At 36.4% G+C, this 17,918-nt stretch overlaps 1 protein-coding gene across 4 annotated transcripts in view; it reads right to left on the bottom strand.

Moving 5' to 3' along the window:
- NALCN (sodium leak channel, non selective) overlaps positions 1–17,918 on the bottom strand; it is a 298,496-nt gene that overhangs the window by 69,030 nt on the left and 211,548 nt on the right. For all 4 annotated transcript variants that reach the window (XM_005858192.2, XM_005858191.2, XM_005858194.2 and 1 more), the window contains 2 exons: positions 13,863–13,999; positions 12,477–12,618 (listed from right to left, as the gene is read on the bottom strand). In XM_005858192.2, coding sequence (XP_005858254.1) covers positions 12,477–12,618; positions 13,863–13,999 — 279 coding nt within the window. The remainder of the gene's footprint in view (positions 1–12,476; positions 12,619–13,862; positions 14,000–17,918) is intronic.

Raw genomic sequence — 17,918 nt, 5'->3', positions numbered from 1 at the left:
CAAGTACTTAGAGCTACACTGCTCTGCAGTGCCCTCTCCTGGTTCCAAAAGACACTAACAGGCACCTGAAATAAAACACTTAAGGAATACAGAAATGTATTTCATAATAGTAATTTTAGACCTGAAATTGTAAATTTACAGCTATGAAAGGTGTCAGTAGTTGCTCATTCTGTTTATAAACATATCAAAGATGTAGGACTTAAAATGAAGGGTATGGGTGACATGTTTACATAGAGTTGCATTGAAAAAAAAGATTAGTTAAAAAGCTTCTCTTTTTTGGTGGTTTTATTTGTTTGTAAACTGAACACATTCAATTCCACAAGATAACCATTCTTTGACTAAGTTAATTATCAAATATAAATTAAATTTAAATGTCCAAGCATATAGCGATAAACTTTTTTGTCTGAAAATTTTAATTTAAAAGATGTTTCCAGAACTGTGCACTTTAACATGAAATTCAAGAGCCTGGAAGTTCAAATCAATTTGCATAGAGTTAGTGGTTAAATAATTTGGAGCTGAAGGACACAGCAATGAATAGATCTAGCTGTTTTGTTTGCAATGTCTTTTACATATTTAAATCCAGATTCTCCATTTTCTCCATTTACAGTTGAAGATCCTGAGCCATTTAGCCTATAGTTTTTGGAAGTCTGGATTTTGCTAGGTGCACATTCATGGTATAGTTCACATATTCGTCTGTCTTCTGTATTTCCTTTAGGTTGGCAGCTGAATTCAGAGTTTTTTCAGACTCAGATTTGATCCCTTTGGCAAGGCCATAGGTGGAGTCATAGTATTTCATGGGCAGACACGTAATGTCTGGTTGTCTCTCTTTTTGTGATGTTAGTAGTACTGATGTTCACTGCTTAGATCATTGATTCATGCATTTCATAAAAGTATTCCTTTTTCACTTATTAGTTGGAATACTTTTATAATAAAGTACTTCTCCTCATGTATTATTTGGTTACTCATTAGTATAATTCATATGGAAAAGGCAAGATAAATTTGTTTTTTTTTACCTTTACTTAATTTTATGTAATTAATTGGTTTCCTATCAACCTCTTAAGGTGACCAGTTATTACTATAAAAATGTCATTATGAACTCAAAGATTTAAACAGACTTCATTGGTTTCAATCCATTACAATGATATGTTATGGTAGGTCAAATGATCCCAACTGTGCTAATGGGGAGCTTTGTCAAATTGGCCCACAGGTTCTTTTGATGAGACTCTAGTAATCTTTGGCAAAGCTCCCTTGTTCTCAGCTATGACAAGTTGTTCCAAACTCATCTTATATGTGTCCTGTTCCAAATCAACAACTTTCTCTGAAAAGCCCTGGTTTATTTATTGAGAAATGGTGTTTCAAGGTCATAATCTAGACTCCAATGACAATCATTGCTGCAGTTATTCATTGTTTTGAGGATTTTGCCTGAGATTATTCTAATATTTTCCATTTAAATTCAGGACATAAAGTTTTTACCTAATCTCTTCTATATGACATCAGTATCTCCTCCCTGCCCCATTAAGACTCTTGATTATCAAGGACATAGAGGATGACAGAATTAGATTATCTCATAATTACTCATTAGTTTTATTTCACATTTCATAGACAGTATCTCAGAATTACAATACCAATTCTAAAACAAAAATAAAATTAAGGAATATTTTTAAAAGTGTTTTTATATATTCTTCCCGTTCTCCTCTCTTATTTGTATATAAGTACTGTGCTCATATTAGCAGAGCAGAGCAAATAGCTATTACATATTTTGTTCTTCATTTTAATTCTCATGTAGTCATTTAATTATATCTTGAATGCTTACCACTACTTCTTATGTCAATGTCTTAGGGTCATTTTTGGAGTTCATTTTGGTTGTCCAAAGCATGTTTTTTAGTAGTTTCCTCAGGAATGGCTTGTGAGAACCATATTACTGATATCTTACATTACTTACATTCTTACATCTTGATAGCATTCTTTTGCCACTTGTAAACTTAAGGCTCCTTAATTTTTTGTTGAATATGATGCAGATTTATAACTTGTATTAGTCTTTTCAAGGAACAAAATTTTAGTTTTATTGATATTATTTATTGCTTTTTTCCTCATTTGACTAATATCTGCTTTTATATTTATTATTTCTTTCCTTCTGTTGTTTTCATGGTTGATATTATTCTAAATATTTGATTGAATACTTGGAATATTGTCAGCCTTTCTATGTTTACTAAATATACAAGGCTATATTATCCCCTGAAAAAATGCCTTTAGCTAATTCTCACAAATTTGATACATATCACATTCATTATTTTTCAGTTCTCGATACTTTTTATTTCTATTGTGGTTTCTTCTATACTCCCTCAGTTATTTAGGAGTGGTTTTAAAATTTCCAAATGTGTGGGTATCTATTGTGGTTATTATTTGGTTTCTAATTTTATTACATTTTGGTTAAATAATTTATTCTCTGGGATATTAATTTGGCTTATATTTAGAATTTCTTTGTGACACAGTAAGTGGTCATGTTTTGTGTGTTCTTATATCAGAATGTGTAACCTCTGGTCATTGAATGAAGAACTGTATAAATGACTATTACATAAAACTGGTCAATTGTGTATTTCATATCCTATAAATCTTTATTAATTTATTTAGCTCTTTGATCATGTGTTGAGATGGTATATAAATAGTTTAAACTTATTCTTAAAATTAATCCTCATAGGTAGGTATTATTATTTCTTTTACAAATAAGAAATTAGAGGTTCATAGAAATTAGGTTGTCTAAGGTTACCAAGATAATAACTGCAGAATTATGATTAGAGCTCTGGATTGTATAGCTTCGATGCCCCTATCTTTTCACTACATCATGGTGTCTATGTAAAATGTCACTAGGTTTGTCCTGGCTGGTGTTGTGCAATGGTTAGAGCACTGGCGTGTGCACCAAAGGGTTGTGGGTTTGATTCCCAGTCAAGGGCATGTACCTGGGTTGCAGGTTCGATCCCTGGTTGCAAGAAGTAATCAATCGATGTGATGTTTCTCTCTCTCTCCACCCCCCCACCCTTCCACTCTAAAAAAAACAATGGAAAAGATGTCATTAGGTTTAACAGTATTAAAAAAGCATTTTCCATACAATACTGTAATATTGTCTGCTTGACTTGAAAGATTTGCTTTACTCACATGTAAGTTCTTCTTTATCCTATATCCTACTGTAAAATCTGTACTAGCCAATTTTTTCCTTATTCTATCTATATATGCCTAATTTATTTCCAGAATAACAATCCTGAAACACTAAAAGAGATCAATGAACTTTTCTAAGCCATTAAAGCCAGTATGGTTATAAGTATTTATATTACACATTTACTGATTCCTTAAAATCAGGGCCCTATCATGTCTTTCAATTAACTAGGATATTAATTCAATTTATTCAAACACCTGGGAGTAACCACAGACCCATTAGGGAATATCAGATTCTTTTGGAGTGGTGCAGTGCTTAGATATAAAAAAAATAGTAGTTTCACTTTAAAATGAAGCCATTAATATTTATTTGAGAAAGAAAACAACAAATACTATAAGTATTTGACTAACTTTTCTGATTTGGAGTTGCTAACAATACATTTCTGTTTCTAACTGGGAAAAAGTGTAAAGGCCCTATTTTTATTTTCTCACTTTTAAAAATATTAATGGATTTATAATAATAGGAAAATGTTCATAAAAATATGATCATAGCCCTGGCCAGCGTGGCTAAGTTGGTTAGGCATCATCCTGTGTACTGAAGGGTGGCTGGTTCAATTCCCAGAGTGGGCACATGTCCCGGTTTCAAGCTCGATCCCAGGTGCCGGAAGCAGCCGATCAGCATTTCACTCTTGCATCGATATTTCTCTTTCTGCCTCCCTCTCCCTTCCTCTCTCTCTAAAGAATCAATACAAAATCTTTAAAAAATATATGACCATAAAGCACAAAATCAAGGTTCAATGAGCAGGGCTTGATGCCTGTCATTTCTGCTGGAAAGGTATTGTGTAATTATTGTAATGAGCCACTTTATTGAATAAGTCTCCCACATAAAATATAATAATTAAAAATAAGCAATTACTTAAAATTACATAGGTTGATGCCTCATTTGTCTATATTTGAATTTTTCATGCACCTGTGACCTGAAAATTAGTATCAAGGTGCATATGACAGATCATGTGTATGGCAAGATCTTTCTATAAAGTAAAGTTTTTATAAAATTGACATTATGCTTGGAAAGAAAACATTTTAAAATTTGGTGTAGGTGGCAGCAAGATCAAAAGTCATATTATAATGTATATACAGGTGAATAGCATTATAATATTAAATATGTCTTAGAATGTGAATTTTATAAAAAGGGAGTTTTAGATGATAGATTTCTGATCTTAAATTATTTCAACACTGTAAATTCTGAATCCTGAAAAAAAACACACCAGGAATAAAAATTAAAATATATAAATGTAAATGTGTATGTGTGCGCGTGCGTGCATACACACACACACACACACACACACACACACACACACACCCCTTCACTCCTTCTTTGGGCTCCTGGGAACCCCATACATGTCAATCTCTGCTCTGTATATGACACATCTTTTTATCTTTCTGTTAATTTCACTAGGTCATGTGTTCCATATGGTAAGGATTGCATATTTCTTGTCCATTATATTTCCCTTCATTGTTTAGCACTGTGCATAGTTTGTTTTTGAAACATATTTCAAGAATGAATAAACTTCTTAATATTAAAAGATGACTTGCCCTAGAGGGTTTGGCTCAGTGGCTAGAGCATTAGCCCGAAGACTGAAGGGTCCTGGGTTCAATTCTAGTCAATGGCATGTACCTTAGTTGCAGGCTCGATCCCCAGTCCTGGCCAGAGTACGTGTGGGAAGCAACCAACTGATGTGTTTCTCTCACACTGATTCTCTCTATGTGTCTCCCACTCCCTTCCACTCTCTCTAAAAATCAATGGAAAAATATCCTTGGATGAGAATTAAGAACAACAACAACAAAAACGACTCTTTTCTGTTCTACACATTTTTTCTAACAAAAGGGATCCTTGAAATAAATGTGAATGACATAAAAATTACAAGGGGGTACTAATTAGTTTGAAATGTATCAATTCACTTGATATATAGAAAAATATTGCACAACTAGAAAGAAACTAAATGACTGGAAACTTAATTGGCTTGACTTTTTTGTACTTGAAATTTTATGACAATGCGTTAGTCACTAAGGTAGTAGCCTGTCATTGCAGATTTGGCCAAATCTTCTACACCTTACATCTGCTAGACTAGTGTAATGATACTGAAGATGCAAAAAATGAGGGGATGGCGATATCCTCAATTATTGAAAAAAATAGCTGTGTTTAATATACAGTGCTTATTGGTAAGAAACTGTAACATATGGTAGTTAAATTTAAATTATAGAAGTAAAAGATAAAATGACTTTAAGGTTATAGCTCATATAAACAGAAAGACAAAGATTGAAAATCTGCAGAGATTTTTTTTTTTTAAATGAAGGAATTTATGATTCTTGGAGAAAATGCCAGATGCTTGTAACCATGCAGCTGTTTGTGAATTTAAAATCCATGGTAGTGTAATGCAAGGGAGCAGGTCTCCAACTATGATTCAGTTGTGTGTGAACTTCAGGTCCAAATAACAAGAACATCATCAGCAGCAGAAACTACAACACGTTGAGGTTGCCACATCCCTTAATGGAAAACAGAACTTACAAGCAAAACTATACTCAGAAGTAGAAACAAATGTAAATTTCATATATAGGATTAGCTGCAACCTCAGCTCTCTGACACCTGTTTTGGAGACAGTACCAAGGCCTCTTGAGTAAAAGCCTCCCGTATTGCCTATAAAAGATGTGTAATCCTAGACTGATTTACTTTGACCCTCAATGCATGTACATAGAAGGAATGCAAACAAATTACATATAACCTCAAACTAAAAATGACCACACGATTAAATGTTCTTTAAAAAAAAATCACTGATAGGGAATTCCTACTTTCCTGTTAGTTAAAAGCAGTAAAATGTGTTTTTTACCCAGGACCCAGCACACTGTTTGCATTTAAAGATCCTCAATAAATGACTGTCAGATGAAAGAATGTGTACTCAAATGCAGCTGTATTTTAATCTGAGCTAAAACCGCAAAGATCAATAAGAATAAAACAAAGTTTTCCCTTATATTATGTTTTTTTGTTTCTGCTCCATGATTGTAACTAGATGGACAATCAATGAAATACTAAAACATTTCTATGCTAAAGAGACAAGTGCACAGATAGGGTTTTCATATTTGGTCTGATGACCACCACTTCTTCCCTCCCCTGGACCACACTACATGGCATCTTTGGGATACCGGCCCTGGTTAGGTGGCAGTATCATACTATCTCCTAGAGCAGTGGTCGGCAAACTGCGGCTCACAAGCCACATGCGGCTCTTTGGCCCCTTGAGTGTGGCTCTTCCACAAAATACCGACTTCTGTGCATGGGCCACAAAGTTTCAATCGCACTGTTTGTGCGCGTCCGCACGAGGTATTTTGTGGAAGAGCCACACTGAAGGGGCCAAAGAGCCGCATGTGGCTCGCGAGCCGCAGTTTGCCGACCACTGTCCTAAAGAAATATCTTGAATGACACTGCAGAGATGCTAAGCTGTCATTTTAGAAGATTCTTTCAGAAGAGCAAAAGCCCTAAAGATAAAAACGGGCTGTTCTCTTTTTAAAAGTGAGTAAATGTTCATCCTGGAAATTACAGATGAGGCTGAATAACTTGCTATGTGTGGAGTTCCTGGAACAAATCATCGAATACTCTATAATCACACAGAAAATTACAAAGTGCTGAATGGCAATCAACAAAGCTTTGTGAAGAGCAAATCTTTCCAGAACAATTTAATTTACTTTTTGAGAGTCTAAGACACTAGACAGGCAATGGAGGTTAGTAACTAAAATGTCATTAAAAATCAGACTAAAAAAAAATCAGATTCGTGGACAATAAGGAAAATAAAGCAGGACTTAATATATTGTGCTCAACTTGACTGTTACAGCTGAAGGTTAATTTAAGTAAAGTCATTTGCCTGGATTGATTAATACAAGTCTATTTGCTGAGTCTGACTTCACAGTATAATTTAATATCAATAACCTTTCTTTTCTGGTATGATAGGCACGTATGTTAGGTGCACTTAACATATATTATTAAATCATCATAAAAACCTTAAAAATAAAAATCTCTATTTTATAGGTGAGGATTGAAAGCTATATCACTTCATCTCTATTCTACTCTGCTTCTCACATGTCAAGCATGTTATGCTTTCCGTGTCCTTCCACATGCCTTCCTTTCTGCCTGGAGCACCTTCCTCCTGTATCGCTCAATCTTTCTTCTCCCGTAAGGAGGACTTAGGTCCTGTGTTCCTGTAATTCTTTTTATTTTCATCCATTTACATGTGTTTCTTCCCATTAGATTATAAGCTTCTAGAAGGCACTGTTGAATTCCCAGGACCCAGGAAAGTGCCAGAGGAAAGACAGGTGCTTCATACATGTTTGTTGAATGAGTGAATGTTGAAGAGTTATGCAAATTTATGCAAATGAAAGGGTAAACAAAACACAGCAATTACTTTTATTGTTTTCCTCCTATTTTGTACATGCATCGATACTAACTGTGAAGACTTAATGTGGAACCTGCTATATGCTTGGCAGAAAGGAGGCAGGTAAAAGACCATTGCAGGACATATATGTCCTGTTCAAAATGTCCATGGAGACATCTGGTCCACACCAAATGGTCCTTAATATTTGATTCTGTCAAATGTCCACACAGAGAAAAATGCCACTGGGTTCAAATATAAGATTTATTTATACTTTTGGTCTACGGGATTAATCCATAAAAATACTATCATGTTTTATTGGTCCAATAACTGTGTTGTGGTTGTATTGTCAATAATAACTCTTCTGGCCTTGGTAACCTAGCTGGTAACAGCACACGGGTTAGGTAGAGGGGTAGGGGTTTGAACATTTGCAGAAGAGTGAGATTTTTATTAACTATGCAAATCAAATGTCTCTATGGATGTTTTAGAGGGGACCAAATGTCCACTAATCATAAGAGAGAGAGCAGAATATTTGAGAAATATTCACTGTTCTTAAACATATGGGTTCTGGCACTGTATAGGAGTTGGCTGGGACAGCCCCAATCCCTCCCTGTGCCTCAGGCTGATATAACTCTGTGAGTTTACTCATTTTCTTCAGACCATTGTAGATTTTGATCCAAGATATGGCACGCCATCCAGGACAGCAGGACAGAAAGATCACGTAGCTCAGTTAAAGAACAGCTTGAGTGCCCTGATCCAACTGTAGTGGAATCTTGACTTTGATGAGATGATTCAAATCTGAGGACTGACTGGGCTGCTTTTGTTAACGAGAGTTATTGGAAAGCCAAGTTACGTCTCAGTTTATTAACAAGCACTCAACTTAATAAACCTAGGGTTTAATTTCAATAATATGGAGAAAAAAATAGGTAGAAAACCATTGACTGATTTTCTTCTGCCTGGAAACTAGAAAAACTCCTCTCAAGATTTGCAGATTTATCCTTTCTGTAGGATCTGGGCAGGCCTCAACAATGGCTTACGGCTTTTACATTTTTGTCTGCTTATCGTTCACAAGGAGAAGAACAAGTATGTTAAACCACATGATAAAGGTAACTGAACACGGCTATTTTAAAAGCATGGCCTCTGCAAAGTGAGGCTGCCATAGGAATTGCTTATGGATGTTTAAACCCAGGGTAATGACTCTGAGAAAACCTTGCCTTACATGTGCTTTTGTGTTTCCTGCATTGCTTAGTCACTCTCACTCCCCCTGCCCCTTAGCCTTTGTTGTCTTTTTTCCCCCCCTTCACTTGTGATCTTTAGGTTCCTGGGACTCTGTTTTCCCTGGCAAAAGTGCTTCCCTGTAGTGTAGTGAAGTTTCCCCTTCCCGGTAATCATTAAGGGGAAGGTTTTATTTTATTGTTTCTTTGTCATATTATAGAATCCCTGATAAGCCAGACTTTCATTTTCTTTTTATTTCTTACTACTCTTTGAGGAAAAACAGTCTCAATTTGTGTTGGTGTTGGAAGAATTTTTTCACATAAAGTGAAGTGCCTTGCCATCCATATGACACTGACTGGCATTTCCAAAGACAACTAGGATTGTAATGGAAATTTCCTAATACTTTACTGGGGAGCTAATCTCTGTTCAGGATTTTTGTTGGTGTTTATGTATTTTTTGCTTTTAAGTGGCTCTAGGGTTTCTTAATAAAAGTGAAAAAGGCTTGCCATATTAAAAAATGAAAATACCGAACTGCTTTCTCTTTGATTTCTGCTTCCTGCACATCTTCACCACTGATGTTCAGTGTGTGGGATTGTCTGGTTTGAGTTCCCTGGCCCAATGGCACTCAACAAGGATGATGAGTCCTAAGTATTTACGAAGAACTCCAGTAACTGATGGAGCTGAAGTGAAAGATATTCTTAAGTTTACTTTTCTGGCAACCTAAGCTTTAAGAATGGATGGCCACACGGGTAAGTCTTCTTGCTGCTGCCACACTGGGTAGCAGCCACTAAGATGAAGAGAAAATACACTCTCTATATCCCACTTTCTGCATTGCAGCATTTACCCAGATCATGAAGGCTGTTAAGGGGATAAACAATATTATTCCAACTAGGCTTACATGGGAATGAAGGGCAGCCTAACCATCATTGACAATTTATTTTTCTTGTATAAGATCCTGTATTGTGTGTTTCAGTCAGCTGACCTTATAGATTGGGGACTGCCAACCCTCTTCAACAATTCTAGTTTCTTTTAGATGCTGAGTGACTTGGATATCACCAAGAAGCAGTGTATTCCCAGTTCATTGTATTTTAGGAGATTATGAGGGAGGCTCAAGAATAAGATTACAGAATACAACTATAATTATCCTCTTACTTTCAGCTAATTAAAGATAACTGTTAAATGAGAAGATTTTTTAAAAGCCCCCAAAATATAAGGACACAAAGAAATCAGAAATGGCATATGAAGTTCTCTGAGTGTAACCCAAGACAAAGACCCCCTAGGAGGGATGCTGGTGGCACACAAAGGGTATGACAATTCTCCTTAAACTCCACTCACAACCCTCCACACCTGCCAAGAATCTTTTAAATTTTTTCCTTACCTATTTCAAAACATGCTGTTCAAATGTTTGAGAAACATTATGTTTCCTTTTAGAGAGAAAATATGTTTTTTGGACTATAATTTAACTAGAGGCCCGGTGCACGAATTCGTGCATGGGTGGGGTCTGCTGGCCTGCCCTGGTAGGGGCCGATAGGGACAGGCTGGCAGGGGGAGGGGCTACGGTGGTTGGCTGGCCGGCTCTGCCCCCTGGTTGAACTCCCGGTTGAGGGGACAATTTGCATATTAGCCTTCTATTATATAGGATTTTGTGTTTCCAGTGGGATAATGTTACTAGTGATTTTTAAAAAGCATGTTCTGGATTTCACACTTTGGGCATAAGTGATATCAGCTCTCCATACTCTTCCTGGAGAGAGCTGGCCACAACCCTATGTGAGGGTTCAATGCACACCTCTGGCTTAACATCTTTTGAGATAAAATTTAGAAAATAAACATTCCTAGTATGTAAAATGCAATTTCAGACTCAATGGATGAAACCAGGCCATTTTTATCCTCTCACCAGATTATTAGCTGACATATGAACTTTTGCATCCATGCCCTATACATATTATTGAGTGAATATAACTGTGGAGAATAAAGGAGACATATTTAATAATAATAATAAAAAAGAGTTTAAGTATTTAAGGTGAGTTAAGAGTACTGCATGTGCATGTGTGCACACACACACATTTCATAACTTTTCACTCAAAATTTAAAAGCAAAGGATGATCTTAGTTGAGACAAAATTAGTGACTTGGAAGATCAAACTGAACAAATATTTTAAAGCACAGAAGAAAAATAGAGAGACACCAATCATAAGAGAAAATGAGGAGGGGGAAAAAAAGAGTAGATGGAAAAGTAGTAATTGAATAAATAATAAAAATTTTCCTGACAAATATCTTAGTCTGCCAACAGAGAAGACTCCCTAGTTTGGACAGTTCAAATGATAAAAGACATACAAAGTATATCACAGTAAAGTTCTGAACTCTAAGGATGCTCAGAAAGTCTTACAAGCTTCCCCAAAGAAATCAGAAAACCAACCAACCAACAACAACATAAATCTTTCAAGTGAAAAAAAAAAAGAGATTGACATTTGACATTAGATTTTCAATCTATAATGTTGGAATCTATGATATAGAAGAATGAAATCCTTTGATGATTAAAAGAAAATCTATAATAATAAAAGCATAATATGCTAATTAGACCAGATGTCCTTCTGGACGTACTTCCTTCCGGACAAAGCCGCAGCAGGTGGGGGGCCGAGGCAGAGGTGGCTGCCGCAGTGGTAGGGACCAAGGCCCTTGCATGAATTTTGTGCATCAGGCCTCTAGTAAATAAATAAAAATCCTTGAACAAGAACAGACATGTTGCAAAAGAAATGATGATCATAATAATTGAGAACATAATCACTAAACTACAGCAGAAAACAGAGGAATTGGCAGGGGGATGATAAGGGGGAGAAGTTCAAGTTTGAGTAGGGGATGGTGGGAAAGAAGGAGAGGAGAAAAGCAAAGGTACTCTGATAATATAACCCTTATGGGGTAGGAGGGAAATGGGGGGAGAAATAGAGAATGTTGGAAAATGAAAGAGTTGGTATTTTATTTTTACATGATGATAGTGAAATATGTATTTGATTATAAACAAAAAGGGCATCAAGGATTTAAAGAAATGAAAAATAAACTAAGACTTATGAGGAGAAATACTTGCAAGTAAATTAGATGCCTTTGCAAACTCTCATTTTTCATCTCATTTAATCATTGATCTTTCATGTTCTAACAGTGGAATATGAGAAAAAAAAATTCCGTATCACTTTTCAAATGACAAAGAAATAGGTAAATAAGAGCATGAGTAAGACAATGTGTCTAAGAAAATTCCTGCCACTTACTAAGCACACAATAAGTGGTAATTATTTTGACTGATTTTAGAGAAACTTGCTCTGGTTATTCTCCCTGGGGTATAACAACTGAAATAAGCTTGGTTTCTTGCAAAAGGCAACAGACAGGCAACCATTAAACCTGGGCTGAACCGTAGAGACCTGAGCCCTTCCTGCTGCAGGTGAGAAAATGCAGGGGGGGGGGGGAGTGACCTATTCCAAGTCACACTTCTGCTACATGGCATGGCTCGAATGCTCACTTATAGAAATCCAAAATTTAAATTTATAAATTAAGCAATGTTAGGTGTAATGATTCCTTCTACAAATAAATGTTTCTCATTATTCTCCCGAGACATTAGATTTCAGAACCCCACACAGTTCTGTGGTTTTGTTCTCTAACATATGCGCTTAAGAAAAATGTGGTTATTACAGACAGTGGTGCTTACTTTTTGGTCAATGTATTTGTTGTCCTCAATTGCAGACCGTTTGGAGTGATCACATGATGAGGAAGAGGCTGACGGGAGGCTTCTTAAGAGGCAGCAAGTGTCCTGTTGCTGGCGATCAATGAACTGCTTCATAAAACTTTCCCTGTGCAAATGAAGTAGACATACATGAAGCATTATTGATTAGATGGAGCAAGTGGTGGCGTTTTGCTTAAGCTATAATAAAGCACTGACAAAGTTTGCAGACAACAAGATATGCCACAGATGAATTACCAAAGTAATGAATTTAGAGAGTGTTTTCTAAATCTTGGTCATTACTGCTTTACAAAGGTAATGTCCCTGAAATAACTTAAAAGATACTATGAGTTTAGTAATTCATAGTATCTTTTAATCCTATTGTGGTAGTAAGATACTTTTCCCCCTTCAAAGACTTGAAAGAATTAGTCCATGTCTCTGAACTTCCAATCATCTTAAGAATCTCTGAGAGATAATTTTGCATTTAAAGACTCAAAATAACTCAAAAAAAGTTACTTCATCTGATCTCTACAGCATGGTGAGAATTCAAATAACATCTTTTCAAATAACCACTAATCTTGTATCTAATTTACATGTCTTTTATACCTCATATTTTCAGCTTTTAAATTTTTTAAAAAACCAGAAATGCAAAATATATTTCTATTTGAATTTTAAATATTATTGTACCACCTCTAGTCTCATACTTTTATAATGGCCCCATAGAATTGTTTTTAAAACCAGTTACATAATAAGGTCGTATTTCATATTACCCTGGTTCTGTTTGTAATTTTTGACCTATAACTGAAAGAATTTCCTTTAATTTTTTAAAATAAGTGTTTTAAAGCATCTTCTATGCAACTGTGTAATTGGAGGGCAAAATGGTAGAAAATCAAATTGGTGTGAGTGGGTAATGCCATGGTTCTTCTATCAAAAAGAGGAAGACAAATTATATTGTAATCAGACATGGCACCCTAAACAATGCTGTTACAGTAGTAAGGAAACCTGCCAGTGCCATTTCTCTATGAATTTGAAAATAGAAGGGCCTCAGTTGAGGGTCAGAGGTGGATGTCTATCTGTCATCTCTGTGACCTCAATGACCTTCGCCAGTTACCTGGGAAGTCAAATCCCTGAGGAGCATCTCAGGGAGGAGCAGTGGGTAGCAGCCTTCTTGCTAAGGCTAATATACTTGTCAGATGACACTGCTCTGAGTATACTGCTTAAAGGGGTCAATGGTTTTTAAACACAGAGTGAGTAGAAAGACAGAGAATAACTTTAAAAAATCCACAACCACATGAGTTTGAAAGAAGGGCTGAATCAGATGTAAGATGAGTCATTTGCAGTATATTTGAGATAAACAAAGAAATACGTTCATACCTGATTTTAGGAACTGTAAAATCTGAAGGAAGCTTTGAGATTTTCACCATCTGCGGTCTGTTTGGAAATTTCTCAAAGATTCGAAGACGCAGAGGGAGTTTTTCTTTGGTATCTGCATTTGCTTCACTTTGCTTTAACTAAAGAAAAAATAGAAAGAAGGAGAAAAGGGAGGAAACTATAGTGCTGTAAGTCATAGATGATGAAATTTTCTGAATCAAAGAAACAAGAGTTGTTACATGAAGACGCAGTAGATGGCAGCAAAGAACTACCAAGTATACTTCTGTCCCTGCCCTCCATTGCTCTCTGAGCGCTCAAACTGAGCATGGGGAAACAAAAACAAAACTAAAATTAAACCAGAAATCTAAACCAGAAAAAAAAATTAGAAGAAAAAAAATTATGTGATTTTATTCCCAAATGTAGGCCCCTTTTCATACCAAACATTTTTTATTGTTGACTTATTTATCACTAACATAGCCAAACAATAACATGTGTTTTATAAATGTGTGTTAGAATTAGAATCCAAATGGATAAAATAATAAATGAAAATCCTAAGTAGTAATATTTGAAAAGAGGGAAAATGTGAAGAAAATTGGTCACTTATTGTAGCAGATTAAAAAGAAAAGCTCAAAATGGAAACAACACAGAAGAGTTTTCTATATAGTAAAAAAGATGGTTGGGAATTATTACATTATGTGCCATTAAGTATCTCTACAAGAAATGATAAGCAAATGGTATGTATGCATGTATGTATGTATGCATTTATTTTTCTATAAGATGGTTTAAATTTTTTTAAAATTTGATCATTGACAGTATCACAGATGATCCCCATTTTGCCCCTTTTCCTCACTCCACCCAAACCCTCCTCCCAAGCCTTCCCCACACTATTGTCTGTGTCTATGGGTTATGCACATATGAATATATATTCTTTGGTTAATCTCTTCCTGTCCCCTCTACCCCCCTCTACATTGAGATCTGTTATTTTGTTCCATGTAGCCATGCCTCTAGATCTATTTTGTTTGTCAGTTTATTTTGGTCATTGGATTCCACATATAAGTGAGATCACGTAATATTTGTCTTTCTCTAACTGGCTTATTTCGCTTAGCATAACAGTCTACAGGTACATCCGTGCTGTCGCAAAAGGATAAGATCTCTTTTTTGAAGTCCCTGGTGTAAATGTACCACAGCTTATTTATCCACTCATCTACTGATGGGTACTTGGGCTGTTTCCAGCTCTTAGCTATTGTAAATAATGCTGCTATGAACACTGGGGTGCATATATTCTTTCTGACTGGTTTTTATATTTCCACAAATCAGGATTCAGGGAAGCCAAGGCTTAACATCACAAACTGGAACCAACGCTGAGCGAAGGAGACATCGTAAGAATGGACTTGGCTGGCAGAATTCTGACTTGAAAAATGATGTAGCGGCTTCCACACGTGCTCATCCTCCCTTCTTTCCCCTCCCACGGCTGGCTTCTCTTGAGGCCCTTCCTTACTGCTCTTGACCATTCCCTTCCTCCCTGACCTTTGTACAGACGGAATTCACCTCTGCAGGTCCACCCGCTCTCCTGTCCTGACTCTGCAAACTGCATCTTTGAACGTGGATTCTGTATGAAGAGTCCATCTAATTCAGGCAGCTTTTTCAGTCAGGTTATGATGATTCCAAAGCCATCAGCTTCTCATCTCTTGTTGAGTATGCTTTTCCTCTATAATTACAATTTGTCTTGTGTTTGCGGAAAGATTACCATAAGAGTTCTTATAACAGGAAGACAGGTAGCACCTGCCTTGTACCCATATGGGGGATATCCCAACCGACCAGAGAAAACATGAGGCTGCATTTTTGGAGAACATCCCAATTTTAATACAATATATGGTTCAGCTCTCCAACTGGTTGTGAGCCATAGTGAGATTATTTGTTTCATTTCTAGATCAGAGAAATGTGCCCTTTTTCTCATTGTACTACAAAAACTAACATCTTTGTTTTATATAATAGAAACAATTCACTTTTGCCATTTCTATGTTTTATTTAATTCTGTGGCTTGTCTGGTTTCCTGTCATAGGTGGTAATCTCATTTAGGGAAGGGGCTGCTCCTGTTCATTGCCTTCCTCCCTCCCGAAATGGAGCACTGAGCACAGCACGTTCTCAATAATTTGATGGTTATGATAATGACAGTGTTAAAGGATTAGCTCCCAAAGGCACAAAACAAAATGACTAGCATGTCCATGAGATGTAGGCAATTAGAAAAAGGGTGGGTTCCACACATAAACAAAGATGTTTATGAAAAAGAGACTTCTTTTCTAAAAGCTCATTGACACAGCTAAGTAGAGTATACAGAAAAAGAAAAAGCAATTAGTAAGTTAAGTCAGACCAGAAAGAAAGACAATTATATGAGGCCAAAGAAAGAGACCTGAAAAAGCGGAGAAGATAGAGCAGAACTAAGGTATTTAGTTCATGCATTTGCCGACAGATTTATTTATACATTGATGCAGTCACTTATAAATCAAATCCTAGAGGCCAGGTCATTGTTAAGTTCTGGGGCTAGAAAAATAACTAAGACACAGCATTTGCCCTCACAGAATCCACATTATAACTAATAGATGGTTATAAAAACAGATTATGAAAATAAAATAGAAGAGCTACTCTAGCCAAGATATAAACAAAGTGCTGGGTACACAGGTGAGGAGCAAAGAGACAAATAAGAAAAAAAATGAAGATGCTACTTCTACTTTCAGAGACTTCTTGGGCAGCAGAATGGCTACACCTAACTGTTAGTCAACATAGGGGATCTATAGGTACCAACACTGGTATGCACATTTATGAGAATTAAATGTTCAAAAGACTCAAGAGCAAATGGTATATTAATCAGGACATATCATCAAAACAAAAACACGAGGCTCTTTTCTAAAAGCCTCTATGCGTGTCCATTCTCTCGATCCCTACCAATACTTTTCTGGTCAAAGATACCACCTGGGCTCCTGTACTAGCTTCCATGGTCTTCCAATCTGGTTTGGCTCCTTCGAATCTGTTCTCCACCCTGTGGCCCTAGTAGTATTCTCACCTTCTTGCTTAAACCCTTCAATGGTGTTCCATTGCTCTTAAAACTCTCAATATTTCCGAGTTAATACCCGATTTAGCTACTCCCTATTTGTCCAGCCTCATCTGGCTCTCTGCCTACATATCATCTTCTTCTAGTTCCTCAAAATTGTCTGGACCCTCTGCCTCAGAGGCTTTGCACATGCTGGTCCCTCTGTTGGGAGCTCTTCTCCTCCCCTTTCTTTTTTATTCTTCATCAACTTTTTCTACTTGTTCTTCTGATTTCAGTTCCATTACCAATTCTTCAGAGAAGCTTTCTGTGACCAACAAGGTCTTCCTCATAGCATATTGGGTTGGACTATATTGTTGTTTGTGTAGGTCAAAGCACTAAAAAATAGGCAATTTCTTATGGCTCAATCTAATACATATTGTATTAGCTTCCTAGGACTGCTATAACAAATTATCTCAAGATTGGTATCTTAAAATAACAGAAATTTATTCTTTCAGTGCTCTGGAGGCCAGAGTTCCTAAATCAAAGTCCCAGAAGGCCATGCTCTCTCAGAAGGCTCTTGGGAAGAATCCTTCCTTGACTTTTCCAAGCTTCTCATGTCCTTGGTGTTTCTTGCCTTGTGGCTGCATCCCTTCAATATATGCCTGTGTCCTCAAAATGCCGTCTTGCCCCTCTGTTTCTGTCTTTCTATCTGAATCTTTCTCTTTTCTCTTACCAAAACACCAGTCACTGAAATCAGGGTCCACCCTAAACCAGTGTGATTTTAACTGATTACATTAGCAAAAATCTGATTTCCAAATAAGGTCCCATTCTGAGGTTCTGGGAGGACATAAATCTTTTTTTTGGGGGGGGCACTATTAAATTCACTACATAGAGCAAAAATCTGATTTCCAAATAAGATCCCATTCTGAGGTTCTGGGAGGACATGAATTTTTTTGGGGGGGGGGCACTATTAAATTCACTACATAGAGCATTATTTGAAATTATAGTATGTGACCAGTTGAACACTGTAT

The sequence above is a fragment of the Myotis brandtii genome, unplaced genomic scaffold, assembly GCF_000412655.1.
Source record: "Myotis brandtii unplaced genomic scaffold, ASM41265v1 scaffold116, whole genome shotgun sequence".
NCBI classification, from domain to species: Eukaryota; Metazoa; Chordata; class Mammalia; order Chiroptera; family Vespertilionidae; genus Myotis; species Myotis brandtii.
Note: the sequence above shows the minus strand (reverse complement) of the source record. Positions and strands in the feature narration are given on the sequence as shown.